This window comes from Saprolegnia diclina, assembly GCF_000281045.1.
Source record: "Saprolegnia diclina VS20 unplaced genomic scaffold supercont1.8, whole genome shotgun sequence".
NCBI classification, from domain to species: Eukaryota; Oomycota; class Saprolegniomycetes; order Saprolegniales; family Saprolegniaceae; genus Saprolegnia; species Saprolegnia diclina.
This window is the reverse complement of record NW_008246075.1, coordinates 591,593-618,369: the sequence shown is the minus strand read 5'-3', so window position 1 is coordinate 618,369 and position 26,777 is coordinate 591,593. Positions and strand designations below refer to the sequence as shown.

Sequence of the window (26,777 nt, the reverse complement as noted above, 5' to 3'; positions counted from 1 at the left end):
CGCCGACGTGCCGTACTTGGACCGGTGCGGTGACGCGAGCTTCTTCTTGAAGGCTGGGATTTGGCGGTAGGTGCCGGTGCGCTTGCCGCGCATGATTTGTGCTTGGCGCATGCTGGGCGACGAGAACATGGGCGACTTGGCGAGGAGCTTGCCGTCGGTCGTGTCGACGCGCTCTTCCTTCTCCGAGTGGTAGATGAGCATGCCGATGATGAGGATGAAGAGCGCAAAACCGTCAAAGATCGTAAACGACTGCGTTGCTTGGGGCCCCGCGAGGAACGGCACCATGTACAGAATGTCCGTGAGCGGGAGGCAGACCGCGGACGAGACGACAAAGAGGACGCTGCTGCCTTCCTTGAAGATGTACAACATCAACTAGACACAGCGTCAGCGAGCTTGTCTCGGACGGCGCGTTGTACCTGGTTGTAGACGACGTTGAAGAAGATGTAGAGAAGGAACGTGCCAAAGACGCCTTGGTCGCACGCGATCGTCTTGCCGCCAAACTCGGCGGGGTTGCCCAAGAAGCACTCGTGCGCCTGCCCCACGTAGTGCGGAAAGTCCTGCCATTCCACGGGCGGGTCGCAGAACGCATCAAAGCGGATCGTCCAGATCGTGAGAAGCCCCCAGCCCACTTGGTAGAAGCTGACCCACGCGTTCGTGTACCAGATGTCCAAATCGACGTCCTTCAAGCCAATTTCCTTGTAGACTAGATGCAGCCAACCAGATTAGACACCAGAATCAGAACTGAGAGTGTGGCAAAACCGCGTACCGTTGGAGCCCGCGGCCGGAAGGAGGCTCACAATGTAGAGCAGGATCCAGCCGGCGGTCGGGTCGGGCATGTTGGCCGCGGCTTGGCCTTGGAAGACGGGGATCATGCACACGAGGGCGCCGTACAAGACGAGGACAGCGCCGAGGATGTGCATCTTCTTGTAGCGCGTGGCGAGGAAGATGAACGAGAGCACCATGTTGAACGGCAGGTTGAGCTGGTTGAGTGCATTGGCGAGGTTGCCGCTACGAAAGAGGGTTTCGTCGACCACAAATGTCGGGAAAACGACGCAAAAATACCCAATGTGCGGCGTCGGAAAGGACGAGAGGAGGTTGTAGAGCGTGTCAAAGAGACCCATGATGATGAACTTGTAGTGCGGGAACGCGCGCATTTCGGGCGTGATTTCGTCCGTAAACCACATCTTGTACCTACAGAATTGGTTTTGAGTGCGCGAACGTTGCGTTCAGCGAGCAATTACCACACGACGGGCCACGACGTGACAATGTACGAGATCGGGCAAATGATGTTGGCAAAATACCACAAAAAATCATTGTACTCGTACGTGATGCGCCTAGAGCCTTTGAGAACTCGATACATTGATAGAAAGCTAGTAGTACGTGTAGTAGACGCGGTCGACGGTCCTCGAGAGGATCAAGAAGACGAGCCCGACCGCGAGCTTGGACTCGGTGAACTTTTTCCACATGTGCGCACGAAGTTCGCAATTGCCAAATGAGCCGCAAAGCGCGGGCGCGCTGGTGAGTGACACACACGTCAGATTTAGACAAAAAAGGGTTCGTTGCGGGTTGCAGCGCAGGCGTCCTCTCGGACGACGACATGGGCTGTCGATGGAAGCATCCAGCACGCGCCCTTCATCAGCCATACTCTATACTACTTGGAGTACTAGTATATAAGAAGGACACGCCCTGACGTCACACAAGAGTCGCGTAGCACGACAGAAAATCGAAGGAAATCGACTAAACTTCAATCGGAGGAGCATGTCCTTGCTAGATGCCCCATAACTCGTCCTGTCGGGCGCGATATATATACTAGCACTAGATATTTTATCGATATGATGGTGGTGGGCACGCGATGCAAGACGTGTTGCGAGTGGCAGCATCTTGGCGCGACCGTGCACTGCGAAAGAATGCAGGGTTGTACCCTTTTTTGACATTTCGTTTTGTGTGGCGCTGTACCGTGGGCTGATATAACTTGGAAAATGCATGTGGTGTCTCCAGCCAAGATGTTGCTGGATCGCTGGGCGTTCAAGGTCGGCGCCAACTTCAAGCGTGTGTGATTGGAGCCACTGTGTCGACCGTGTAATGAGGGCTAGGCCTCGGCGCGTCGAACCTTCGAAATCCTCGGTGGCGCGGCTTCAACCCACCTCTTGCGATACATTGCATTCGTCGGTCAATTCAATTGCCCGCGCTTTGATCGCTTCAGCATGATGCTGGCGCTGTTGCTCTTGGCGCTGCAAAGTACCATCGTCCGTCGGATGTATACTACATGCCAGTACGATAGCATTGGTGGCGCGACTATCGAGGACGGTGTCGCCAGTACCAAATGGTCTCGCGCAAGGAAAGGGATGGAGCGAGATGTACAATGCGCGATGCTGCCAACTGGCAACCGCACGAGCCGCAACCGATCCTCGCCGCCCGCGCTCGACAGCAGCTGCCAAGGGCAGCAGCTCAGCAGCGGGGCGATTTCACGAGGTGGCTGGAATACGGTGTCGGGTTCCGGGTTCGAACTCAGTGAGTCGCATCCGAGACTGTTTCAGACGGCCAAACGCTGATGCGCAAGGGTTCTTGGACCGGCGTGCATCTGCATTGGTGCACATGGCATCTGCCGTAGTTACCTCAGCGCAGCGACAACACGAGATCGTAGTTAACTCAAGTCGGTTTGTCTGTGGGCGTTCTGTTGTCTGTGGGCGTTCTGGCTGCTGCGTTGATGGTCGTTTCCAGGGTATACACTCTTATAAACCCTTGTGTTTTGTCGCTGAGGCGTTTGGTGTTCACGGAGGTGGACGTACAGGCGTCTAATGCTTGTGTCTTATTTCTTCTATTACAGTAAGTTCCTTTACTCGGCGGCAGTCTCGACAGGCGCCGTTGCCTGCGCTTTGAGCGCAAGCTTGCGCGCCTTGGTCTTGCTAATGGGCTTGGAGGCCGGGTCAAACTCTTCGAGCACAATCGTGAGGTGGCTGTGGGGGCGGTGCTTGATGCCGGAGCGGCCACGACCCATGATCTTCAGGCGCTTCAAGAAGAGACCCTTGTTGACAAAGGCTTCGGCGACCTTGAGGTTCGAGGGCTCGATGCCATAGTTGATGTCGGCAAGGTTGATCGCGTTCTGGACCGTCTTCTTGACAATGGCCGCCTTGCGCTTGGGCGAAAAGTGCATCTGCGTAAGCGCCTCCTCAGCCGGGAGGCCGCGGATCTGCTGCGCGAGAAGCGTCAGCTTGCGCGGGCTCACGCGGATCTCCTTCTTCATCGTGCGCACCGTGCGGAAGTTGTCGGCCGCGTCTTCCAGCGAAGGCAGAGCAATGTCCTCGGCGGCCGTGGACATGGCACGGAGCGTCGGCATCATCGGCGCCTTGAGCGAGAGCGCAGCCATGCTGCGGACCAAGGAGAGACGGCTCAGCATCGTCGTCGTCGTCGGGGAAGGAAAATGCAAAACCACAAAACAATGGACAGGAACCAATCGATATCCGGATGTCACTATCCGGAATTTGCCTCATTAAGAGCTCAACCTCAGTTGGGGCATCTACGTGCCATTGTACTAGCCGCTGGCAAGACCACGGTAGCTTGCTTGCTGCCTTCAAGTGGCGTGATCGAACAGCCTACATGTTTGCATGTGGCGGCTGAAGCTATCTCATTGCCCATGCTCCTTTAGCCGTCGTAGGCAAGCCACTACCAGTATAGCGCACCCCATTTCTGAAACGAGGTTGCACCTGACCCACAACGTTTCTGGTGTGGGCACGTGGTTCAGAATATCATTCTGGTCCTCACGACTATTACCATAGCGAGCTAGTATCGCACAACCTATGCCCGCCTCTGTGATCTGTCGGCGGTGGAGCGATACCGACGACGCCAGGATGCTTGTCTCGGTCCTCCTTGGCCCGTTGCCACGTCTCGGAGAGCTCTTTTGCATTGGCATGTGCATGCGAAGTCTACCTGTTGCTCGAGGGTGTCCATGGGCCTCGGCTTCAACGTGATGCGCCCGGACGATGCTGCATGTTATGTGCGAGTTTGGCTTTGGGTGGTGTTTTGTATGGCATAGAAAGAATAAGAAGTCGCGATTTTAGAAGGGTGCGGTGCGCTGATTGGTGGAGTTTTAACCAATCGGTGCCGACGCACACCACTGGAGCCGATTTAAAGCGTGATCGAATTAAAATGCGCTATATTGAGGTTGAATGGAATCCAGTCATTTTCGGTCGGGTATTTTATTGCCCATTTTCCATATTGCGGGGTTCCTCGTCGCTTGGATCGTCGCCGTAGATACCTCGTCGTCTCTCTGTCTACCTCGACCATCCGTAGCAGCATGAGCACCTCTTCCTTGGCCTCGCAGCTCCATGCGCTCCAGGTACAGACGACGAGCGCGTCGTCGCAGCGGACCGTCGCCTCGTTCCTGCACGAGCCCAAGGTCGCGGCCAAGATCGATGGCCGCACAACCTTTGAGCTGGCCAAGACCGGTATGGAGACGCTGTGCAGCATGGACGGGTCGTTGGACGTCTTCCAGCACACGCTGCTGCACCCGAACAAAGCACATGCGCAGTACAGCCGGATGCTGCTGACAAAAGAAGAGGTCGTCGCCCTCGACCTCGAACTCGGCTTGCTCCTCGACGCGCTCTCGCCGTACTTTCTTTTGCCGCCCACACATCAAGTCATCGAGTTTCTCGTGCGCAAGTACGAGATCCACGTCTGGAACGTCGACCAGATCCTCGCGATGACCATTTGCTACCACGAGTCGCCCGTCTTTGCGCGCCTCATTACGATCTGCGACTTGGCCAAGCACCCGCGCTGGGCGTTCCTCGAGCACGTCAAGACCAACAACGTCCCGCTCCTCCGCGCCAACTTGTCGAAGCGCTGCTTTGCCGACTATAGCCTCGTGAGCTTTTTGCACACGGCCGCCGTGCGCATTGGCGCGCGCAACGCCAAGCTCATTGCGCTCTACGCGCTCGTGGCCATGGAGATCCTCGAGAAGAGCCGCGTGTCCGAGCACATTCTGCGCTGGGTGCTGCCCAACATTGTCGACGGCCTCAAGGACAAGTCGTTTCCGGAGCGGCAAACGGCCGCGTACATGGTCGCGACCAAGCTCACGACGCACGCGACGCTGTCGCCCGCGGCGCGGCAGCAGCTTGTCATTGTGATTGCCAAGACGGCGCCGGCGCATGCCCAGTTTGACGCGTTCCTCTGCCTCATCGGCGTGCTCCAGTCGCAGCCGTTCGAGACGTTTCCGACCGACGCGCTCAAGCACATTTTCAAGTTCGACGACATTCCGCAGCTGCTCATGGACGCCATGGAAGCGTACGACACGACCAAGTTCCTCGGCCTCTTCCTCGAGGCAGTTGCCCTCGCGCACGCGCACGCGACCTCCGAGCAGCTCTTTCTCGATGTGACCCAAGCGCTCGGGCAAATTGTTGCGCCCTTTGTCGCGTCGCTCGTCCGGTCGATGCTCTCGGCGGCCCACGCGACCCCGTCGGTCGCCGACCGCCTCCAGCGCTTGCTTCTCTTCCTCTCCAAGCGGTACCCGGAGCCGTTCGACGCTGGCCTGAATGCAATGCTGACGGATGCGAGCCTCGACACCGATCTGCAGTCGTTCTGCGTCAACTTTGTCTCGACGTCGTTCACGGGCACGGCTGCCGCCTTGCACGTGCCGCTCGCCGAAAGTGGTGTCTCGCTCCTCCTGTCCCTGGACCACCCGACCGTCTCGGTGCGACTGCACGCGCTCAGCGTGCTCGCAGACGTGGACGCGGCGGCGCTCGAAGATCCGGACGTGCTCTTGCGCCGGCTCAACGATGACGCGCCCAACGTCATTGTCGCGGCACTTTCGCCGGCGGTCGCGTCGCTTTTGCTGCAGACTGCGTCGGCCAATCAGCTCTTGGAGCAGATTGCCGTGTCGCTCAACGCGCGTGCGTTCCACAGCGCGTTCGCGACGGCCATGACTGCGCTTGTGACGTTTGTGACGGGTCCGTTCCGTGACACGCATGGCTCGATTCATGACGCGACGATTCTCGACATGCTCCTCGCCTTTGCGCCGCAGTCGACGGTCCTCGCCACCAAGCCGGTGGTCGCGTGGAGCACCGTGGCGCCGCTTCTCGCGACGCTCTCGGTCGCGCCGTTCACCGACGGTCTCTCGACGGCGACGAAGGATATCGATGTGCTCGGTCACTTTGGGTCGCAAACGACCTTGGCCGCGGCCTCGATTGTGGAAGCGTGGGCTCTCCCGTCCGTGCACCGCCACACAGCGCTGCCGCTCCTTGTCATGCGTATTCTGAACGACGGTCGCCAGGCGACGACGCCGGAGCTTGCGACGCCGCTGCTGTCGCTCCTCACGACGACGTGGACGGGCCTGAACGCGTCGACGCCGATCGAATCGGTCGACCGGCCGCGGATCGCCGAAATGGTCGAAGTCATTTGCAACCTCATGCGCACGAGCTTCAAGAAGGACGCCTTGACGTACGACGCGGCGCTCGTCTTGCTCTTGTCGTCAACGTCGGCGTACTTTACGCTCGTGCAGCCCGTGCTCCACGCTGCGCTTGCGTCGGACGCGAGTCACTGGACCGACCTCTTCCACTCGCTCTGCCGCCTCGTGCACACGGACGCGCCGTCGCACGTCCTCACGCGCTCGGTCATGCTGCTCTCGGTCATGATCGAGTGCACGCCGTCGATGGTCTCGATTGACGATGTGCACCACGTGGTGCTGGCGCTTCTGGTCGCGCTGTCGCATGCCCATACGGCGCTCCGCAACGCCGCCGCGCAGTGCCTCAAGCCGCTGAGCAAGCTCTCGCTCACCGACAAGAAGGGCCGCGACGCGTTTGCCGTGTACACGCCGACGCTCACCGCCCTCCTCAAGGTCAAGGAAGAGCTCTCGATGGATGCGTCGTACGTGGCGACGTTTTGCAGCGCGCACGTCAGTAAGGACAAGGCGTTCCTCTCGCGTGTGCTGACGACCGCGCTCGTGCCGCAGGACGCGCTCTCGTCGACGCTGCTCCAGCGCGTCCGGAACGTTCTGCGCGTGCTCCACCTTGTGCATTTGGACAGTGTCTGGACAACGACGATTGGCTGGTTTACGTCGCTCCTCAAGACGAATCTGACGCCGCTCACGGCCAGCATTGGCGCCGACTTGCTCTCGCATTACCTCCGCGCGCCGGCGAGCGCAACGTTCGAGGTCGTGCTTGCGACGGTCGCATCGCCGTCGGCCGCGCCGCTGCACAGCCATTTGGCGAAAACGATGGAGGCCACGTGGTTCAGCGCGTTGCCGATGGGGAAGCAGACGACGCTCGTGCAGGCGCTGGTCGTGCTGCTCCGCACGGGCGCGGACAGCACGCCGTCGGACGTGGCGTCGCTCCTTGTGCGCCTTTCACTGCCGGTGCGCATCGTGACGGGCCTTCTCGCCGTCAAGTCGGAGCGTTCGTGGGTCGCGCAAACGACGTGCGTGCTCGAGGTCGTCAGCAATTTGATCGCCAACTACGCTGTCGACGATCTTAACGCGCTTCTGTCGCCGCTGCATGCCGTGCTCGCGCAGTTTGTGGCCGCCAAAGACGACGTGTCCGAGTACAGCGTCCAGATGGTGCTCAGCGCGCTCCACGGCGTTGCGGTCGGGCTTCGTGGGCATGCGTCGTCGACGACGCACGCCACGTCGTTCGTCGAGCTCACGCTGCGCGTCGTGCAGCACACGGTGTCGCAGCAGACGCGCAACGCCGCGCTCCTCTTTGTGTCGTCGCTCGTCGACTTGTGCCCGACGCACGTGCTCCAGTCGCTTGTGCCGATTCTGACGTTCGCGTCGCAGCTGCAGCTCGACGAATACTCGTTCCACGTGCTCCAGGAGATTGTGACGCACGCCGTGCCGTACGTGCACACGGACGCCAGCGACATTTCGACGCAGCAGTTCCTTGCGACCTTTGTCGCGGCCTACGAGACGCTCCCGATTGGGCGCCGGACGACCTTGTTCAACGTGCTCTTGACGGCCCTTGGCGCCCACGACGACGACGCGGCTGCGATTGCCGTCACGCTCTTGTTGCAGCATGCGACCGACGTGCCGGCGCGGTCGGCGTTCTGCCACACCCTCTTGGAGGCGCTCGACGCCGACCTCCAGATGCGTGCGCTCGTGTCGCTGCTCTCGATCGCGGGCCAGCTCCATGCGCACCTTGCGCCGCGCGCCAATGACGATGAAGACGACGAGGACGAGGACGACGAGGCTGACGTGGCTTTTGTCATCGACCCCAAGTTGGCCAACGCGACGCTCGACCGCATTGTGTCGTTTGTGCCGCGTCATTTGGAGCGCAAGGGCCTGCACCACCAGCTGCTCGACAACAGCGACGTGGAAAAGTCGCTCCAGCACGCGTACTTGCTGCTCGCGCAAGGCATCCTCCTCTTCCTTCGCCGTGTGACCAAGACCAAGGAAGCGCTGGCGGCCAAGAAGAACGACATGGCCGACCGCTGGGACGCCATCGCAGCGACTGCGCTCGAGGCCATGAACAACCTCCAGCAGCTGCTCACGGCCCCCGGCTTTGTCGCCGTCATTGGCGAGCTTCTGCAGCACGAAGACGGTGTCATTCGCCGCCGCGCGCTGCAGCTGCTCAACGAGCGCATTGAGGAAACGGAGGCGACGCTGACGTTTGAAGAAGAGCTCTTGTTTGTCGATATGCTCGACGACCTCTCGAGCGTCCTCGAAGACCCGTCGGCGCTTTTGACGGACAAGCAAATGGCGATTCTGAGCGTCGATGTGCTCACGCGCTTTTTCGCGCACAAGCACGCGCAGCCATTCCTGAACATTCTCCCGACCGTCATGGCGTGCTGCAAGCTGCCGCTTGATGTGACGGCCAACGGCCACGTGATCGGCTCGGCGTTTGTGTGCCTCTCGAACCTCTGCCACTCGCTCGGCCCGGCCGTCTTTCCGTTTGTGCCGCAGTTCTTCCCGACGCTGCTCACCTGTCTCGACGCCTCGACGTCGGCCAGCTCCGCCGATGCGAGCTTGACGCTGACGCTGCAGCAGTGCCTCCTCGCGGCCATGCGCGCGATGACGACCAAGTTTCCCCAGTTCCTCGTGTCGTACTTGCCCAAGATGCTCCATTTGCTCTTTGTGCCGAGCCTCCTCAACGTGCACCACGTCCAGATCCGCGCGTCGGTCGATGCGACCATCCTCGCGCTCGCCAACGGTATCGAGCTCCGCAATCTTTTGCCTGCGCTCATGGAGCTCTACCCCGTGTGCTGCGGCCGCGGCGACGTCGCGCTGCTCCGTTTCTTTGAAATGGTGACGGCGATCGTCACGGGCATGGACCGCGCGGCTGTCAAGGCCCACATGGCCGGTCTCATGCGCCTGTATTTGGTGGCGTTGGACCTGCGCCGCTTGCACCCGACCATTGGCGAACACGTCGAGGACCAGCTCATTGGTGCGCTCCTTGCGCTCGTCATGAAGCTCAGCGAGAAGCAGCTCAAGCCGCTGTTCCTCAAGCTCGTGTCGTGGGTCGACGTCGTTCTGCCCCACACGCAGGGCCCGTCGCACGCGCGCCAACTCGTCTTCTTCCGCGTCGTCTCGCAGCTTTCGGAGAAGCTCAAGAGCATCTTTGTGCCGTACTTTGCGCACATTTTGCCGCTCTGCGCGTCAATTCTCTTGTCGGCGATCGACGCCGGCGTGTCGATGCTCGACGCCGAGAACACCGATGGCTTTTTCGAACGCCCGTCCAAGAAGGCCAAGAAGGACGTGGTCGTTGTGGATCAATGGCCGCTCGCGGCGCACGTGGTGACGGCGCTCATTGGCTGCTTCAGCCACGACACGGACGGCTTTATGGACAAGGAGAAGTTTGATGTCGTCATGCCGCCGCTTGTCGATCTGCTGGGTTTGGCCTCGCTCGAAGTCGCGCGCCCGGTGGTCGACGGCGCGGTCGTCGCGCTCGCGCACCTTGCGTGGGCCGCCAAGAACGATCTGCTCTGGAAGCCGATGCACCACCGCATTTTGATGAAGTCGCGCGCGGAGGAGCCGGCCGTGCGCCTCGCGACGCTCCAGACGATCGAGCAGTGCTATGCGATTGTCGGCGAAGAGTTTTTGGCGATGCTGCCCGAGAGCATTCCATTTTTGGCCGAGCTCCTCGAAGACCACGACGCCAACGTCGAAGCGCTCTGCCACAAGGTCATTCGCCAGATTGAAGACATCTCGGGCGAGTCGCTCGACCAGTACCTCACCGCGTAAACGATCGATGCACGCGCACGTTATTATTAATAGACCGCCACTATACATGTATATCTCCGCCATATTGTCTGTCTTGTGTTGCACACATCAAGTCGCGTCCTGGATGCTAGTTAACTCGTGCACGAGAAGGAATTCTTTGTTACATTTGGATGCGGCAGCGCTAGGATAGGGCGAATCTGGACGATCCCACCAGGACGGTTGTGCCGCTAGGTCGACGACATCGTGTTTGAAAATGACAGCGCCCGTAGTTGGCACAGTGATGTAATACATTTTCAGAAGTACTTGAGGCCTCAGGAAGCAGAGCAAAGGAAAATACCGGAAATAAGATCGCATCCGGATAATGTCATTTGGCGGGCACCACACAGCGACCGTGGAGCCATTTGATCGACGAAATCGAGTTTGAAATGGATTCGCTCAAAGTTGGCACAGTGATAGAAGACCCTTTGGAGAGCAGAGCAGACTACGCGGTGGCATCGGTGCAGTCACTAGGTGTGAGAATACGGCGTGGCAATGTGGTCATTGCTTTTTAACGTTTAAAGAGCGCTTTATTCTACTATCGACCATTGCGCGCGTTCTACGACTCCACCGATGCCACCACGCGGTCTGCTCTGCTCTCCAAAGGGTCTTCTATCACTGTGCCAACTTTGAGCGAATCCATTTCAAACTCGATTTTGTCGATCAAATGGCACCACCGTCACGGTGCTCGTCGAAAATCCTCAGAGCAATCTCAAGAATTATTTAAATATTTAAATTAATCTTTCATCTCGTCAAGTTGTGTCCCATAATACAGGTAGTACTAAAAGACATGTACTGGTAGGAACCTCCTGGTTACCCAGCCCACCAGGGATTATTTGCCTGTTTGTTTTTTGTTTGTTTTTTGTCTGTCCCATTTTGGATTGGTTAAAATGTTGTTGCTTGCGTAGTATGATTGGACAGCTCGCAACAATTCATTGATGCGTTTTGACAGGCCGGCGCCATGATGTGCATTGACCAGCCGCTTTTGCTACTAAAGCGCCATGCAGCCATGTAGCTAGACATTTAAGCAACATGCGAGAATCGAATGAGCTCAAGCGCAAGGCGCGCGCCGACGAGAAGGCCACCGAGACGCACGAAGAGAAAGCAGCTCGGCTGGAAAAGCAGCGCCTTAGCAAAACCACTGCGCGCGCCGTCGAGAAGGCCACCGAGACGCACGAAGAAAAGGTCGTGCGGCTTGAAGATCGCAGCGTCACAAAACTTTACCAAGCACCCAAAACTAGCGATCGCAGCACTTCACAATTACTGCTCGGGCAACCCGACGCTCATGTGTGCCACGACGAGTCACTTAACGGCCCCGGTGGATTTTGAGCATGGTGGGCTCCGCTGTGTCTTTCAGTCCCTTCGAGCGGTCCGCAACTCGGTCAAAAATTGCGGCTCTACGGCTGCGATTCGGCCTTGCGAGCTACTTTCTCACGGGGGCACCGCCCGAGTTCGAGGCTTTGGATGTGATTCGCCACGCGCTCATCCAGAATTGGAACACTGCTGCATGCCCATTGTCATCAACTGGCTTCGAGCGGTTCCGAGCACCTCGTACGACGATGGACGTGAGCGACGACGACGTGAAGGCCAAAGTCGCCGACAACATGGCTTAATCCATATGATTTCATCGTTCCTACCAGCCCACTCCCCCGGACCCTAGTTGATTGATGGACCTCGAGGCAACGGAAGAATATCCAGATATTGGTTTCAGATTTTGAAGGTTTATTTATCGTGCTGGTTGGTGGCTAGAGTTTATATTGCTGCTGTCGCCATCCTGTCGTCAAGTGTAGTGCAATTTGCAATTAGGCATAAATGAGCATCTTCTCTTGGATGTCGAGGCGGCAAATCGGGCACCGCGTCACTTCGGCATGGCCTGAGCACGCTTGGCACATGCACACGTGGCGGCACGGCAAGCACAGAATCGTCTTCTCCGCCGTGAGGCAAATCACGCAGAGCTTGAGCTCCTGCTGTACTTCGACCTGCCGATCGAGTTGCTGCTTTTGCTCTTGAATCTTTTGTTCCTACAGCCCCATGAGCTTGCCTTTGCTGCGAATCGCACAAGGACCTTGATCGTGCGCACTTTGTACAAGGCCGTGTCGAGCGTGTCTTCGAGCTCGCGCAGCTCGGCAATCCCAAGGGCGTGGAGTGACTGCGGGTGCCTACGTACGTCGTCCATAAGGGATATGCAAACGCGCATGAACGATAATCGGACCCCGAGAGTTCTTCGAGGCGGCGACGGAGCGCTTGGGTCACGTGCTCGTTCTGTCGCATACGCCGCATGTGTTCGCGGTACTTTTGTTCGTTGAGCTGGATGCGCTGGCGCAGACTCGAGAGGCTCAGAAGCGCATGCTCCTGCTGCTTTTCCCGCTCGCGGTACGCCTCCATCATGCGCCGGAGCTCGTCGTTCTCCGACTAAGTAGAAGTCGTCAAAACCCATCAACATCAAATTGCAGCGTACAAGGATCGCGTCCCGGTCCCGCTCGACGCACTGCATGAGGTACTCGAGCTGCTCGTTCCGCTGGACGAGCTGGTGCTCCACGCGCGTCATGCGGCGCGACGACGCGTCAAGAGCATCTGAGTGGTTCTCGTCGTCTTCGCTCTCGAGGTCCAGTGCGTGAAAGCGGAGCTCGTCCTCACAGTTGTTGTTGCTGCTGGTGTCGTCGACACGAGTGGCGAAGCTACTGCTGTCTTTGTGGTTGTCCAGAAGGCGGTGGCTGCCGTCATACTCGCGGAAGAGCATTGCGCGAAAGGCTGGGAACGCCGGACTCCATGTTAGCCCGTCGAGGGCGCGGGCGACCGCAGTGGCGTTTGGCCGGTCCGAAAACTCGAGGAAGCCATGCCTACCCACAATCGTTCTCAGGCTCACGTCGCATGCACGATACATGTACCCTTTGAGCAGCCCCGTGCTGGGTACGACGGGCAGGACGACTTGGATGGGGTTGGAGAGCTTGGAAAAAAGCTGCGACAAGAGACACCCGTGCAACGTCTCGCTCGTTGCGTCGCTCACGGGCGGGACGTTGACGAGCACGACGACCGACGAGAAGCACGTGCCAGGGCGCGCCGTCCCAAACTCGTACTGCGCCTACCCATAACGTTTACGACGAAAGGGGTTTACGTGTGTGTACCATATCAAATACGGGCCAAGGAAACGACGTGGCTTGCACGGCGCTGGGTGCGACGTGCTCCTGTCGAATTTTGCGGGCCCCACGCTCGTTGTCGCTGTTGTTGTTGTCGCTACCGTGGTCGTCGACAAGCGCTTGGACGATCGATGTAAACTGGCGCGTCGCGCAAATCTCGTTGGTGCTGCGTCGTGCGTCGACGACTTCGATGAGCACGGACGAGACAATGTCGGCGTCGAACCCGAGCATCGAGAAATGCGACAGCAGGTTTTGCTCGTAGTCGATGGACGGCGCCTGCTTGGTATCTTCTTCTTCGTCGTCGTCGTCGTCATCGTCGGACGGGAAGAGGCGGCTCATGTTGTCGCCCGGCGCGTCGTCCATGTCGTATTCGCTGAGGATTGTCTCGAGATCGCGCAGCTCGAGCGCCTTCTCGCCAAAAAGCATGCTGCGCTCGTAGTTGGGGTACACGCGTCGGCGCGCGCTGAGCGACGTGGATGGTTGGTACGAAGACGTGGCCGCAAAGCTGGCGGTCGACGCTGCAAGAGGCAACGTCTGCCTCAAATGGGTCGGTCGCCTGGCCATTGGCGTCTTGCAGTGCTGTCGTGCTGCGAGGTAGTGGGACACATCTCGATGCAAGAGACCGCCATCAATGTCAGTAGCGCGCAACGACGCATGGGCTGCCTGCATGGGTACGTCGTACGTCGCGGCACGGGCATGCGTCGAGAGCGTCTCAAGCTCGCCTTCCTCGTATGAGCTCGTGTCGCCATCGTCGTCATCATGGTCTTGATCGTCGTCCTCATCGTCATCTTCATCGTCGTCATCTACATGCGCATGTACCCGTGTCCATGGCAAGATCATGCAGCTTGTCGTACCAATGTGGCCGAGCGACGCGCCCGTGTGGCTTGGCGCGTCCTTCTCGCCGGGCCCGACGGCGTTGCAGATAAGCGCCATGAGGTAGTCAAAGTCAAGACCATCTACTTCATCGGCATGATCCATCTCGAGCTCGTCCATGCGCATGGGCCGCAGCCGGCGCGTCTCGTCCGCCATGCGTCCTGGACGCAATCTTCCAAATGGCCCGTGCTCGGCCATTTTATTCCAATCGTTTAATTCAACATACAAATATTACGTTTAACGACACGAAAAGAATAAAAGACCGTGGAATTCGTTTTGGTTATGCTTTCTTCGACTTGGGCAAATTCCCAAGTCGCGCGGAAGAGAGAGCGACCGACTACGAGATGCAGAACCTCCGGAAGCGCGTCTCGATGCACTGCGCCTGCTTGGTTGCCTTCATCCCAAACCGGTCCTTGGAGTGCTACACCAGCGCGCATGGCAGGTGCCCGTAGAGGCCAGGTTTTCTACCTCAGAGACTTGGGGCAGGACGCTGCTTGTCGCTGGCTTGGCAAAGGTTGACGGCGTCGCATACGCGCCCGGCCCGAGCGCGTCGCCCGTCGATGCATGCAAGCGGGGCGCGCCCACGGTATTGTGGACCATGGACGCCGTCTATCAAGTGCAATTTGCAATAATCTGAAAAATGGCGCGAAAAGCCATTAAAAAATACCGAGACGAGCCGGCCGGCTTGCGACGTCATGGCCGAGTACTTGACGTGCGTCGTGGCCACGCGGTCCTGGATCGTGTCCTATATTGCATATTGACATGGCATCGGTAGCGAAACTATATATATTTGAAGTACTTTGGTGAGCGGCTTGTCGTAGACGATATCGGGCGGGTAAAAGATGCGCTGCTGCTTGGACGACGCATAGTTCTCTGGGCAGACGAGACACATTTGTACATGACACTCGCGGACGCGTTCGCACCGGGGAAGGTCGAGTCGGACGTGAAGCGCGGGGTCATGGACACGGCCACCGTGCTCACCGGCGCCTTCCCAAGTGTCGATGGCAGCGCTGTCGTCGTCGTTGACTCGGCGTACGACTACTTTGCATTGTGAGCTTCTTGGTCGATGGACTAGCATTTACCCGCTGAGGCGACTCGAAGCGGTCGACCTGGCTCGTAAACGTGTACCCGGGCTCGTGCAAATGCTTGATCTAAGACAAAGATGGCTTCAACAATACAGGGACAGCGCATACGACAAGGGTCGTCGGACGCAGCTTGTAGGTGCCAGGCCCCATCTGCTCTGGGTTCCTACATGTATATACCTTTATGCAAACAGGAAGATGCGTCGTAGCCTACGCATAAGGCTCCTTGGCGTTGATGGCGTGCGTCGAGAGCTTGTAGTTGGGCACGCCAAGGAACCGGCCGCGGCGGGATCTGCAAATGTATCTATAAGCACACACTATTTGCGTTCGATAGAGTACTTGAACGCCGGAGCGTACGTCTGCTGCGACGACGCCACGGCTTTGGCAATGCCCTTGGATACATATTGGCAAGTATCCAATGCAATATCTGGATACCTGGTTTCGGCCACGGTCCGTGTCGTAGATGCCCAGTGGAATGTTGTTGTCGATCTGGTCGGCTGCAACGCCGTACGGGTCGCGGCCCTTCTCTGGCTTGAGCGGGAGCTTGCCGCGGCACGTTTTGGCGGCAAACGCTCGCTTCTCTTCGTACAAATCGGTGGGCAAAATCGAGAGCCTAAGGTGTTGCCTGAAGCTTCATCCACAATAGATGCGACACAGTACACGGCATGGTACGGGTTGCCGCGCATTTCGTCGTCGTTTGTACTGCGCGCGACCGCCTTGGCTCTGGCCACCTAGAGTCCGATGGAAAGGTGTTGTATGAGGAGGTATTGGTGGTGTACCTTGCAGCTCAGCGTCTCTCGCCACGGCGGCTTGCGTTGCTGGCCCATGTTGCTTATATTTATCCCTGCAATGACTCGCCGTTTCACACGTTGGCCATTGACACGATTTAGTGAGCGAGCTCCTCAACAAATTGATCCAGCTCCTTCAGGGCGTGGCGGGGCCAGAGATGCAGGGACGGACGCCTTTCTTAGTGTTGTTATTCGAGGTGCTGGCCGCGTTCTTGGACCCGGTAGCGTGTTTACGCCCGTGTGGCGACACCGCTCAAGAGGGACGTTAAAGGTCTGAACGCGCGTTGTTATACTCGTCTTCTATATCTATCTCAAACTTTGGGCGGTCGAAATCAAGAACGACAAGCATTGATGTATTTAGAAAGAAAGGTTTTGGTTTACGAAATATAGCCCGAGACCTTGTCCATCGAGCCGATTTCCATCTCGTGGAGAAACTTGTGCGTGAATTCGCCCGTGATTTTGCCGTCGACGACCTTGTAAATAAGGATCGAGCCGACTGTCTCGCTGAAGAGGCGCTTGAGCAGTCGTGTCGGAATGAACCGAAAGATGACTTCGTACTGCACGTTGGAGAGACGCGTGAGGTTCGAGTTGGAGACGTGGAGCATGTTCTTGATGAGCAAAACGCCTTCGTCGATGAGCGTTGCGCCGCTCTTGCTGTCGACGAGCGAGCACCCGCGCGTCGTCGTCGCAATCGTCGAAAAGTCCGAGACCGTGAGGTACTGCAGCATGCTGTTCTCTGCGGCAATCACAATCGGGTCGGGGCGGCGGTACGCGTCGTAGTAAATCGTGAGGATCGCCAAGAGCACGACAAAGCCGCAGACGATCGCCGAGACAAAGTACGTATTGGAAATCGCGCTGAACGTGTAGCAGTTGGTCGACGACGTGAGCGCGCATGTCGTCGGCGTGTTGGAGCTCGCATAGGGAAACACAAACCCCTCGAGAACAAAGACGACGACCCAGTTGACAAGACTGAACGCGAGGAGGAGCCAAGTCTGGGTCACAATGAGCGGGTTGAACCAGATCTGGATCGCAGTCCCCGTCATAATGCCGACGATCGAAGCGATTTGGGCCGCGCCGCAAAGCGCGTAAAACGTCGTGTTGAAGCCGACGACGGGGTTTTGGCGCAGAAATGTCGAGAGCGCTTGGAGGTTCTCGTTGCCCCAGAATGCCACAAAGAGAATCGCGGCGCCGACCACATTCTTGGACATGTAGACGGGCATGACGCAAATGACGCTGCGCCGCAAGAAAATGGTCTGCAGCAGCACCAAATAGAGCGTCATGACCCAGAGGACGATCGAGTTGGTGAGCATGAGCGAGTCGCACTTCCACGTCATCGTCACGACGCCTTGCATCTGCAGCAACCAACCCGAGTTGGTACTCGGGTTGAGCGTCGCGCAGCTGGTCACGGCAAGCACGTCCCACGGTGCACTTGCCTGCACGACACCACCTTGGTACTCGTCGACACCGGGCACGGACTGGAGAAAGACGCCGCCCGAGAGACCGCCCGAGAGCTCGGCTTGACGACCCGCGTTCATGTACACTTGGTTGCGCTTGACGACGCCAATGAAGCTCGCAACGCCCTTGTTCATCTGGAGCACGTACGTGTTGACAGTCGGGTCGACTTCGTTTTCGCAGCCCCAGTTGGCATCGTAATTGCGCTGCGAGCAAAACGCGAGGGCGTCGTTGACCGCGGTCGACGCGGCTTGTTGCGTGAGGTAGAAGCTCGCGCGGCGAATCATGCACGTGATCGCGATCGACTTGCCGTCAATGTAAAACTGCGCCAACGGCGTGTTCTTCCCTGCGAGGTTGTTGATGTGGGAGAATTGGACGGTTTGCGCCGGGTCCTGGAACGCGGTTTGGTCAAAGTTGGGGATGAGCGCAAATGCGTTGCCGAGAATCTTCCACGCCAAGAGCGCCGTCGGTGCATAGGCCGCCGCGCACGCAGCATCGGTGCAGCTTGTCGTGTACAAGTCGATGAGCGACGGCGGATTCGCGCTGCCTGCGCTGACCGCAGAAAGGACGCCCGAGCCTCGCAGGAGCGCGCCAATGGGCACTTCTTCCGGGTTGTTGCTGAACGTGTCCATGACCGTACCAAAGAAGATGGGCGTATTCGCAATCTGATTGAGGTAGTACGTTGTGATGGCCACGATCGTTGCAAAGCCCGTGCAGAGCAAGGCGAGCACGAGACCGTGTCGAAACGGCGCGCGCTCGGGCACCACGAGCTTGGAAAAAGTCGCAAACTTGCCCGAGCTCGTCGTGGACTTGCGCGCCTCCGAGTTGGTCGACGCCGGGCCGAGATTCGTGAGCGCAAGGGGTCCGATCGGCACCACGTCCGCCTTGAGCTTCTCGCTCATGCTCCTCACGCTGCAAATAAGACACTGTCCGTTTCTCGCACCTCCTGCTTTCTATATGCATGCAAGGCAAGGCCGCCATCTTGGGCCTTGCGGCGCCACGCCCAAATTTAGACAGCATATATATACGCGAACGGCGGTGGCCACGCTCGGTGTGCCTACCACTATGGTCCATCATGTTAACGCTACCTCTCGATTGTATCGCACGAAATGGCTTCCGTTGGCGGAGGATCTCTCGCCACCAACTTCAACACCCCTGCAAGATCGCCCGCTTGAGGCGATGCCACGTCATTTCGGATATCGACATGTTTATCCGTACTATCTGAAAATGCTTGTGGAGGCGCATTTTAATAACGCCTCGCAGTATATTGTTTATTATAATCGACTTGCCTTGAATAAATACCTTGTGCTTTGTATGTGGTATTTATTTTATAAAAACGATTTCGACAACCCGTGAACGCCAAGAGAATTTTAATTCGCACTTGATTGCGTACACCGGACGCTGGCCGAAGATCAGTTTGGGACGCGGTAAGCCAGCCACGAGTCGCCAGAATCGCAATGGCCTCCACGACAACCAAGACGACCAAGACGGTGACGGTCCTTGACTACGGCGCCGGCAACGTGCGCAGCCTCACGAACGCGCTCCACGCGCTCGGCTACGACGCCACCTTTGTCACGTGCGTCGAGGACATTGCGGCCGCCGACGTGCTCCTCTTTCCCGGCGTCGGCAACTTTCAGCAAGCCATGCACTTTCTCAATGCGAACGCGTACGTGGACGCCCTGCGCGCGTACATTCGCGCGAACAAGCGCTTCTTTGGCATCTGCCTCGGCATGCAAACGCTCTTTGAAGGCAGTGAAGAGTGCCCGGGCGTCGAGGGCCTCGGCGTCGTGCCAGGTATCGTGACCAAGTTCCCAACGACGTCGCTGGCCGTGCCGCACATTGGCTGGAACGGCGTGAACGCGCGCAAGGCGTCGCCGCTCTTTTCGCAGCTCGAAAACGACGCCAATGTCTACTTCGTGCACTCGTTCCGCGCGACGCCGACGGACGCGAACCGCGAGTGGGTCCTCACGACGACCAACTATGGCGACGTCGAGTTTATCAGCGCGATCCAGCACGGCAACGTCATGGCCACGCAGTTCCACCCCGAGAAGAGCGGCGCCGTCGGCCTCCAGATGCTGAAAGGCTTCCTCGAAGGCGCCGCGGTGGTCGCTCCGACCTTGCCGCTCCATGCGTTCGAGACGGTGGCGCCGCCGACCACGCTCTGCAAGCGCGTCATTGCGTATGTATTCATGTACATGAAAACCCGGGATCTCATGGCGTTCGTAGCTGCCTCGACGTGCGCTCGAACGACCACGGCGACCTCGTTGTGACCAAAGGCGACCAGTACGACGTCCGCGAAGCCAGCGACGGCGGAAACGTGCGCAACATGGGCAAGCCCGTCGAGCTCTGCACGCGCTACTACAACGAAGTACATGCGCCGCTCGTACTGCAGGATGGCTCACTGTGGTCGGGTTTAGGGCGCCGACGAAGTGGCTTTTCTCAACATTACGAGCTTTCGCGAACAGCCGCTCGGCGACACCCCGATGCTCGCGGTCCTTGAAGCGTCCTCAAAAGAGGTAGAGTTCGTAGTCTTACTTTTCTTAGTCGGATTCTGATGACGTGGCGTAGGTGTTTGTGCCGCTCACGGTCGGCGGCGGCATCCGAGGCTACACAGACGACAGCGGACGCGCTTGGTCGGCGCTCGACGTGGCCGCGCGCTACTTCCGCGCGGGCGCCGACAAGGTGTCGATCGGCAGTGACGCCGTCGACGCCGCCGAAGGCTACTACGCGGCCAACAAGGTGCTGTCACAGTCGACGTCAATCGAGCAAATCTCGACCGTCTATGGCCGCCAAGCGGTCGTCATTTCCGTCGACCCGCGCCGCGTGTACGTACACTCGCAAGCCGAGACGCGCCACCGCGTCGTTGCGCTGCAGCACCAAAGCGGCCCCAACGGCGAGACGCACTGCTGGTACCAGGTCATGGTCAAGGGCGGGCGCGAAGGCCGGGACATGGACGTCGTCGAGCTCACCCAGGTACCACGATCCATTGAAACATTGATATGGACGCGGAAACTAGGCGTGCGAAGCCCTTGGCGCAGGTGAGATCCTGTTGAACTGCGTCGACATGGACGGCCAGAACGCCGGGTACGACCTCGACTTGGTTCGGCTCGTCAAGCAGTCGGTGACGATCCCGGTGGTTGCGTCGAGCGGCGCGGGCAAACCGTCGCACTTTACTGACGTCTTTCGCACGACCAACTGCGACGCGGCCTTGGCTGCCGGGATCTTTCATCGCCAAGAGGTCAAGATCTCGGAGGTCAAGGACCGTCTCCACGCCGATAAGATCTCCGTTCGCACGTAACGAGTCGGCAAACAAAGCCGTCGTCATGCATGTGCTCTACTTGTTCATGTTACGTGGATGCTTTCTCGAGCTTGCTCATCGATTTGGACGTCGGTGGCTTGTCATCGCTCGATGATGGCACACCGAGCGCATGCAGAATTTGCTGCAGCGACGCCTGCGACCGCTCCATGGTCCGGCGCATCTCGCTCAGCTCGGCACGGTGTTTGGTCTCGACTAGGTACAACCGGTTAACCTTTCGGTTGTCACAAGTAGTGGTCATCGCACTCGCAACAAGCCGCTCTTCAAACGCCAAAACGGACGTGGCGAATTTGTCGGCGATCTTGGCCGCGTCGCTGTGAACCTTCTCGCGCAGCTTGAGCTCGTGGCGCTGGGCGTCAATGATGCTCAGGAGCACGCTGCGCTCTCTACAGTTTGCAAAAACATCGCGCTCGATAGATTGAAACATTTGGATACTTGTCCCAGGCCTTGTCGTCGAGCGCGCCGCGGTGGTCGAGGACCCGTTGCACTTGTCGGTCGAGGTCGTTGTTGGACGACATATGCACAAACGACGACGCCCGCGGCGAATCGCGGTGGGTCGGCGTGTCGGGCGCCGACTGCTTGCGCCCGCCGTGGTGGTGCATCGACTCGGACTTGCGCGGCGAGAGAGACTGCGCGCGCTGCCGCGTCGGCTACAAGCCAAGGATGACACGTGCATCCCAATTGTCCAGCATGGACGGTACGCTGCGGGAGACGCGGTTCGTTTTGCTCAGCGGAAATGGCTTGCACGTCGTCGTGAGCTCAAAGTTCTTGTTGGTCGAGAGAAAGTACGCGCTACTCCGAAAGACAGCTGCGATGGAGGCTTCCTAACGGGTTGATTTCCAGGTGTACCGCTTGGACGCTTCGTCCTGCACTTGGCGCGCCTTGTGCTGCCGCGCGACATGCGTCTGCATCGCGTGGACTTCGGCGCGGTGCGTGAGCTTGCTCGCGTCTGGTATTCGCGCACGCGACTCGCGGTTCGTCTACCAAGCGTTGGATGCACCGTGCGCAACGTATGTGCTACCTTGGGCGTGAACGTGCACGGGCCATGGCGGTCGTCGTCGAGGCGCCGAGCTTCCAGCGCTAGCTACACGCCCGTCGCATGCGGCCATGTCATCTTATGTGCAGTACCTTCTTCTCGCCATGGCGCTTCCACTTCATCTGCCGCTCGTACAGGCCCGAGCTCATGCTTGCAGTCGTTACAATGCCGCAAGGCCATTGGTGCGCAGGTGAAACCGCCATTTTGTAGACAGACCATGGCCGAGCCATGGGAGCTCGCGGTCGGGCCAACGCCTGTCGCGCGGACCGTCAAGGTGGCGCAGGACGCGGCCGAGCTCCACCGCGCGCACCGCGCGTCCATGCACAGCGTCGATGTCGATCATTTGCGCGAGATTGGCGCCAGCACGCTCCACCTCGAGAGCCAAGGGCACAAGCTGACGAAAACCAAGAGCTCCACACGGCACAAGAAGCGCATCGAGCACTCGTTCGAGCCGCCGCCAACCGAGCACGACGGCGCGCTACACAAATCCGAGCTCGTACCTCGTTCGATCGCCGCCGCCTGTGCATCATCCATGCCTTTGTAGGACCAAATTCTCATGGCCGAGGAGTGGGACACGCGATTTTGGAACACGGTCAAGATCTACGAAGCTATTCAGACGCTGTACATTGAAGTCGAGCGCGGCGTCGATCCGCGGCGGCGCGACCTCGCGATACAAATGCTCTTGCACCTCAACAAGCTGCACCCTGGTACAGCCGCCTTCGTGACGCGCTCAGCGTCATCTTATTCTCTGTGGTAGAGGCGTATGCGTACAACGACAACAACTTGCCGATGCTCACCAACAAGGCGTTTACAAAGCTCTCGGCGACGACAAATGCCACGCACATCTTCAACATGGCCGAGCTCGTCGCGATCTTTACGGGCGCATACCCGATCGAGCTCGCCAATGAAAACGCGGTGGGCCATCCATACGGAAACAAGCCTTCAAGCCATAGAGGGACTCGTAGGTGCTCCGCGCGCTGCACTGCGTCTTGCGCCGCATGGACTGCGCGGCGCGCGTTCTGCAGCACGCCCGGCGACGCCTCGTGTTTGAGCGAAGCCTTCGCCGGCGCGAGATCTCGTTGGAAGCGCGGCTGCGCGCCCGTGCCGTCAACTTGGCCAAGACGATGGACCTCCAGCGACAGCAAAAGGAGATCCGCGCTGCGCACCACGGAGCGTCGCTGCCGCCGCGGGCCCAGCTGGCCTACATGCGCATCGTTTGGGCGCTGGTGCAATATGAGTTCGACCACCGAAACGACGCAGGCCGGCAAGATTTCCGCAAATTGCACCACACGGGCGCGATCGTCTGGCTCGTTCAGTGCGTCCGGCAACGTACCGACCGCGAGCTCGAGCTCATGGCGCTGCGTCTCTTTACGATCCTCGCCCACGACAAGGACCGCATTGGCGACGTCCTGCTCTCGAACATTGTCGGATACATTGCCGACAACTTGATCGCCACCGATCTGCGGGGTACGTCGATCGTGCGGCAAATATACGTGGTGGTGTATGGTGCTGGGGTAGGGGTAGGGTCCGACACCACGACGACAGCGTCCCTGGCCTTTCTCGATGCTGCGTGCAAGAGCATGAGTGCCATGGTGCTGCAGCTGACGCGACCGCGCGGCGTTGAAAAGAAAGCTTCGCGACTGCGATCCACGCGCCGATCAGTCCTTACAACTGCCTCCGCCACGACCAGCAATAGCAATAGCACTAGCAATGGCACGTCGGTCGACGACGAAGACGCTGCGTTTCTCAATCGCGCGCTCCCCGCGATCATTGCCGAGCGTGTGGTCGCCCCGCGCACCTTTCAGAGTCTCTTGCGGCTCGTGGGGCACCCGGCGCTGACCCTCCCGGCCCTCGAGGTACTCCGAACGTTTCCAGCGCCGAGCCGCCACTGTGGTTAGGTATTGCACAAGATGGCGCACGCGAGCATTGGGTACTTGGCGCTCGTCGATGTTGTGACGCGCAACGCCGGCCGATACCTCGAGGCCATCGTGGGCTGCCTCACGAGCGAGGAGCTCGCGATTGGTCTCGCGTCGCTTCAGCTGCTTTTTGCACTCGGTGCGACGGACGAAGGCCGGGACGCGCTCACAACGGCAGGGCTTGTGCTGCTGGTGACGCCACTGTGTGGGCCTGGGTTTCGCCGCTCCGGCAACAGTGCGCTCTTCTGACGCAAGTTGATACGTACGAACCTATCGCGTAGGTTACCGCTTTGTGCTGGGGCTCCTTGTCATCACGAGCCTCGCGTCGCCGTCGCCGCTGAGCTTTGGTCCGTCGGCCGACAGCCTCGAGATGGTCTTGGCGCTGCCGCCGCCTGCGCTGCTGAACTTTACATTTGACTTTCTCTTGCTCGCGTGCGCGGATAATGACGACGGGCGCGTCGGCGTCTACCTCGTGCGCACGAACGCGCTCGAGGTGGTCCTCGAAGTGCTCGTACAGCCGCTCCAGACCAACGCGCACCCGCAGACGCGCTACCAGCGGTCTAACAACGATAGTGGACTAGGTTTGTCCACGATTTTCCTTTTCGTAGGCACGCGAGCACGGTCATTTTGGCGAGTTTGACGCGGGTCAAGGCGATTGCGGCGCGGCTTGCGTTTCGAGACGACGTGCTGCGCCACGTTGCGCTCGTGCTCCAGACCAACCGCATGGACGAGGTTGACCACGGTCTCTTGCCGCACGAAATGCAGTTGCATCTGCAGAGCACGGCGGCCGCCATGCGCGCGCTTCTCCGCTGTCTGCGTGTGCAGATGCAGCCGCATCTCGGCCCGAGCCTGCTCGTGGCAGCGCAGGTCAGCATTGCGCAGACGTTGCTGAAGATCCACGCGATCGAAGATGTCGTTGCGTACATACGGCCGCCCAAGTACGCTCGTTCCTGACGACAATTGGGTGCAAATTGACCTGTCTAGTCTGGTCTGTGACTGTGTTGCCGCCGACACGGACGCGGTCAAGAGCGCGCTGCAGCTCGTCGGGCTCGTGTGTCCGTCGCCGCTGCTCAACCACGAGACAACGCTCGTCACAGTTGGATCTCCGCCGCGCGACGTGGTGCTAACGCTCGAGACGCTCCAAGCGCTCTGCACACGGCTCATCGAAGGGTGATCTCTGAGAGTATCATCAAGAGAGGATCACGACGCCCATGTAGGGCGGCGACCGCGGTGTTGCGCACGCTCGCGTCCGATGAGCCGTTGCCGCGCGTTCTCAAGTGGTGCTGCAAGACCCTCTCGCAGCTCGCGTGCACGAATGCATCGGCGTCGCTACTGCTGAGCTACCGCTGCATGGACGTGGCGTCCACGCTCGTGCCCAACGTCCCGAGCAGTCTCCCGGACGCCTCGGGGGTGCGTACCACGAACGTGACGGCCACCAGCGTCCACGATGAAAAGTACGCAGCGAAAAGGACTCGGATTCCACGCGCTAGCTAGGCTGCTCGCGCTGCCATCGACGTTTTATACGCTTGTCGCGACACTCTGCCGCGTGCCGGAGGGCCGCGCCGCGGTCGCCAAGCTCAACATGCTCCCGCGCATCTTGAAGCGCCTGCATTTGCAAAGCGAGTCAACCAAGCAAGACGAGTGGTGCCGCACGGAGCTGATGCGGCTTGTCCACGCCATGGCGCACACCAATGCGATCGGCCTCGGGAACGTCAACGAGCTCTTCTTGCGCCACCACGTCCACTCGGTCGCTATCGTGATGCTCGAGTCAACGCCGAGCTTTGTGTCAACAGCCGTCATGTATGTTCTAGCTCGAACTGCTTGTGGGAGCGTCTCTGGGTAGGCACGAGCAAGCGATGGGCGCACTAGGCGCGTTGGCCCTCGACCACATGCGCTGCATCCCGCCGCTCCTGTCCGTCGGTGTCCTCAAGCACTGCGCGGCCTTGCTAACGACGTACCGCGACCACGAGCCGTCGTGTTCCCTGCCTGCGCTGGAGAGCGCGCTGCAGATCGTTCTCGGCATTGCCTTGGTCCCGTCCGACACGGTGCAAGCGGCGCTCGCCAATGCAAACGTCCAAGACGACCTGCTTCGCATTGGCTGTTCGTTCCACTTGGAGATGCAAAAAGCCAAAATCACATCCCGCGGCGCCAAGTCCCTCGGCGAAATGGCGCGCGAAACGCTGCGGCACATGGGGGACTACGCCAAGAAGACCCAAGCCTGTACAGTTGCCTGCTGCTATCGCCAGAGCTCACGTGCGATGTGCTAGACGAGCAGCGGCTGAAGCAGTCGCTTGGCCAAGAGAGTCCGCCGCGACGGTAGTTGCTGCTTTGTACAACGTCGGTGCGATCGACAACGCCATTGCGCTAGATCCCCAAGCAAACAATCGCCACAGCATGCCATGAGTCCAGAAGGGCGCAGCGTGAGTCTTCCTGCCCTACTCGATATGAACCATACGAGTCGATCGCCGCTCGAGCTCCCGCACCCTGTGAGAAACAACCCGAGCCGCCCCACGTCGCCGCTGCAAGCCAGTAATGCGGTGCCCAGCCTCGTACCAAGCAGTGATTTGCGGCACACGCGACCGCCGGGGCCGTGTCCGACGCCCGACAAGCCGACTGCAACGACCGACAAGCCGGTCGTCAAGAAGAGTGACGAGCCGTACCGCTTCAGTCGACCCAAGGCGGCCGAGGCCCGAAAGTACCCCTTCTTGTTGCTCGACCCGCTCTTTGGCGCCGTTGATATGGGCGTCGATCCAAGCGTGCCAGGCCTTGCGCTGCGAAAAGCAACGAGTTTGCCCAAGGCGCGCCAGCTTCCGCCACATGCCAGCGCGGTGCTCGGCCACTGTGTCGAGCTTCGAGCGTCGCCAGAGGCCAAGCAAGTGCGCCTCGAAGCGCGCATCCTGAGTGCCAAGCACAAGCCAAAGCACTAAGATCTAGTACAAAGAATACCAAGTCCCGTCCATCGAACAATAAGATCTACCACCTCGTCTCGAAATGTAC

At 59.2% G+C, this 26,777-nt stretch overlaps 10 protein-coding genes across 10 annotated transcripts in view; 4 read left to right on the top strand and 6 right to left on the bottom strand.

Annotated features, from left to right (window-relative positions):
• The window catches only part of SDRG_03467 (hypothetical protein), a 3,854-nt gene extending 2,370 nt beyond the window's left edge, over window positions 1–1,484 (bottom strand). Inside the window, exons 1-6 of the mRNA XM_008609101.1 lie at window positions 1,381–1,484; window positions 1,242–1,334; window positions 1,063–1,191; window positions 767–1,008; window positions 417–703; window positions 17–372 (exon numbers count right to left, since the gene is read on the bottom strand). Coding sequence (XP_008607323.1) covers window positions 17–372; window positions 417–703; window positions 767–1,008; window positions 1,063–1,191; window positions 1,242–1,334; window positions 1,381–1,466 — 1,193 coding nt within the window. The 5' untranslated portion in view covers window positions 1,467–1,484. The remainder of the gene's footprint in view (window positions 1–16; window positions 373–416; window positions 704–766; window positions 1,009–1,062; window positions 1,192–1,241; window positions 1,335–1,380) is intronic.
• A 1,287-nt stretch (window positions 1,485–2,771) lies between these two features.
• SDRG_03466 (hypothetical protein) lies at window positions 2,772–3,423 on the bottom strand. Its single transcript, XM_008609100.1, has one exon. The coding sequence runs from the start codon at window positions 3,395–3,397 to the stop codon at window positions 2,837–2,839; it is 561 nt and encodes a 186-aa protein (XP_008607322.1). The 5' UTR covers window positions 3,398–3,423; the 3' UTR covers window positions 2,772–2,836.
• Window positions 3,424–4,193: 770 nt separating this feature from the next.
• SDRG_03465 (hypothetical protein) lies at window positions 4,194–10,229 on the top strand. Its single transcript, XM_008609099.1, has one exon. The coding sequence runs from the start codon at window positions 4,295–4,297 to the stop codon at window positions 10,163–10,165; it is 5,871 nt and encodes a 1,956-aa protein (XP_008607321.1). The 5' UTR covers window positions 4,194–4,294; the 3' UTR covers window positions 10,166–10,229.
• A 983-nt stretch (window positions 10,230–11,212) lies between these two features.
• Window positions 11,213–11,793, top strand: SDRG_03464 (hypothetical protein; the record flags this gene model as incomplete). Its single annotated transcript, XM_008609098.1, has 2 exons — window positions 11,213–11,365; window positions 11,716–11,793. 2 exons carry the CDS (start codon window positions 11,213–11,215, stop codon window positions 11,791–11,793), a joined length of 231 nt encoding a protein of 76 aa, XP_008607320.1.
• A 78-nt stretch (window positions 11,794–11,871) lies between these two features.
• SDRG_03463 (hypothetical protein) lies at window positions 11,872–14,362 on the bottom strand. Its single transcript, XM_008609097.1, has 7 exons — window positions 14,172–14,362; window positions 13,306–14,120; window positions 13,069–13,262; window positions 12,639–13,020; window positions 12,393–12,592; window positions 12,246–12,339; window positions 11,872–12,201 (listed from the first exon to the last, which is right to left on the bottom strand). Exons 1-7 carry the CDS (start codon window positions 14,344–14,346, stop codon window positions 11,983–11,985), a joined length of 2,079 nt encoding a protein of 692 aa, XP_008607319.1. The 5' UTR covers window positions 14,347–14,362; the 3' UTR covers window positions 11,872–11,982.
• A 78-nt stretch (window positions 14,363–14,440) lies between these two features.
• Window positions 14,441–16,132, bottom strand: SDRG_03462 (hypothetical protein). Its single transcript, XM_008609096.1, has 12 exons — window positions 16,052–16,132; window positions 15,933–16,003; window positions 15,708–15,885; window positions 15,612–15,664; window positions 15,487–15,564; window positions 15,384–15,438; window positions 15,273–15,341; window positions 15,114–15,228; window positions 14,990–15,063; window positions 14,858–14,935; window positions 14,659–14,799; window positions 14,441–14,611 (listed from the first exon to the last, which is right to left on the bottom strand). The coding sequence occupies exons 1-12, from the start codon at window positions 16,097–16,099 to the stop codon at window positions 14,528–14,530; spliced, it is 1,044 nt and encodes a 347-aa protein (XP_008607318.1). The 5' UTR covers window positions 16,100–16,132; the 3' UTR covers window positions 14,441–14,527.
• A 260-nt stretch (window positions 16,133–16,392) lies between these two features.
• On the bottom strand, window positions 16,393–18,452 carry SDRG_03461 (hypothetical protein). The gene has a single exon (XM_008609095.1). The coding sequence runs from the start codon at window positions 18,412–18,414 to the stop codon at window positions 16,438–16,440; it is 1,977 nt and encodes a 658-aa protein (XP_008607317.1). The 5' UTR covers window positions 18,415–18,452; the 3' UTR covers window positions 16,393–16,437.
• Window positions 18,453–18,969: 517 nt separating this feature from the next.
• On the top strand, window positions 18,970–20,810 carry SDRG_03460 (glutamine amidotransferase; the record flags this gene model as incomplete). Its single annotated transcript, XM_008609094.1, has 5 exons — window positions 18,970–19,691; window positions 19,739–19,880; window positions 19,930–20,028; window positions 20,081–20,485; window positions 20,529–20,810. The coding sequence occupies 5 exons, from the start codon at window positions 18,970–18,972 to the stop codon at window positions 20,808–20,810; spliced, it is 1,650 nt and encodes a 549-aa protein (XP_008607316.1).
• Window positions 20,811–20,830: 20 nt separating this feature from the next.
• On the bottom strand, window positions 20,831–22,020 carry SDRG_03459 (hypothetical protein). The gene is made up of 7 exons (XM_008609093.1): window positions 21,957–22,020; window positions 21,850–21,912; window positions 21,678–21,808; window positions 21,530–21,620; window positions 21,264–21,478; window positions 21,075–21,214; window positions 20,831–21,023 (listed from the first exon to the last, which is right to left on the bottom strand). Exons 1-7 carry the CDS (start codon window positions 22,011–22,013, stop codon window positions 20,860–20,862), a joined length of 861 nt encoding a protein of 286 aa, XP_008607315.1. The 5' UTR covers window positions 22,014–22,020; the 3' UTR covers window positions 20,831–20,859.
• A 61-nt stretch (window positions 22,021–22,081) lies between these two features.
• Window positions 22,082–26,758, top strand: SDRG_03458 (hypothetical protein; the record flags this gene model as incomplete). The annotated part of the gene is made up of 14 exons (XM_008609092.1): window positions 22,082–22,360; window positions 22,409–22,571; window positions 22,622–22,779; window positions 22,830–23,331; window positions 23,383–23,720; window positions 23,763–24,015; window positions 24,062–24,338; window positions 24,389–24,718; window positions 24,765–24,833; window positions 24,878–25,234; window positions 25,275–25,580; window positions 25,624–26,000; window positions 26,048–26,096; window positions 26,149–26,758. The coding sequence occupies 14 exons, from the start codon at window positions 22,082–22,084 to the stop codon at window positions 26,705–26,707; spliced, it is 4,017 nt and encodes a 1,338-aa protein (XP_008607314.1). The 3' UTR covers window positions 26,708–26,758.
• Between the last annotated feature and the right edge of the window lie 19 nt (window positions 26,759–26,777).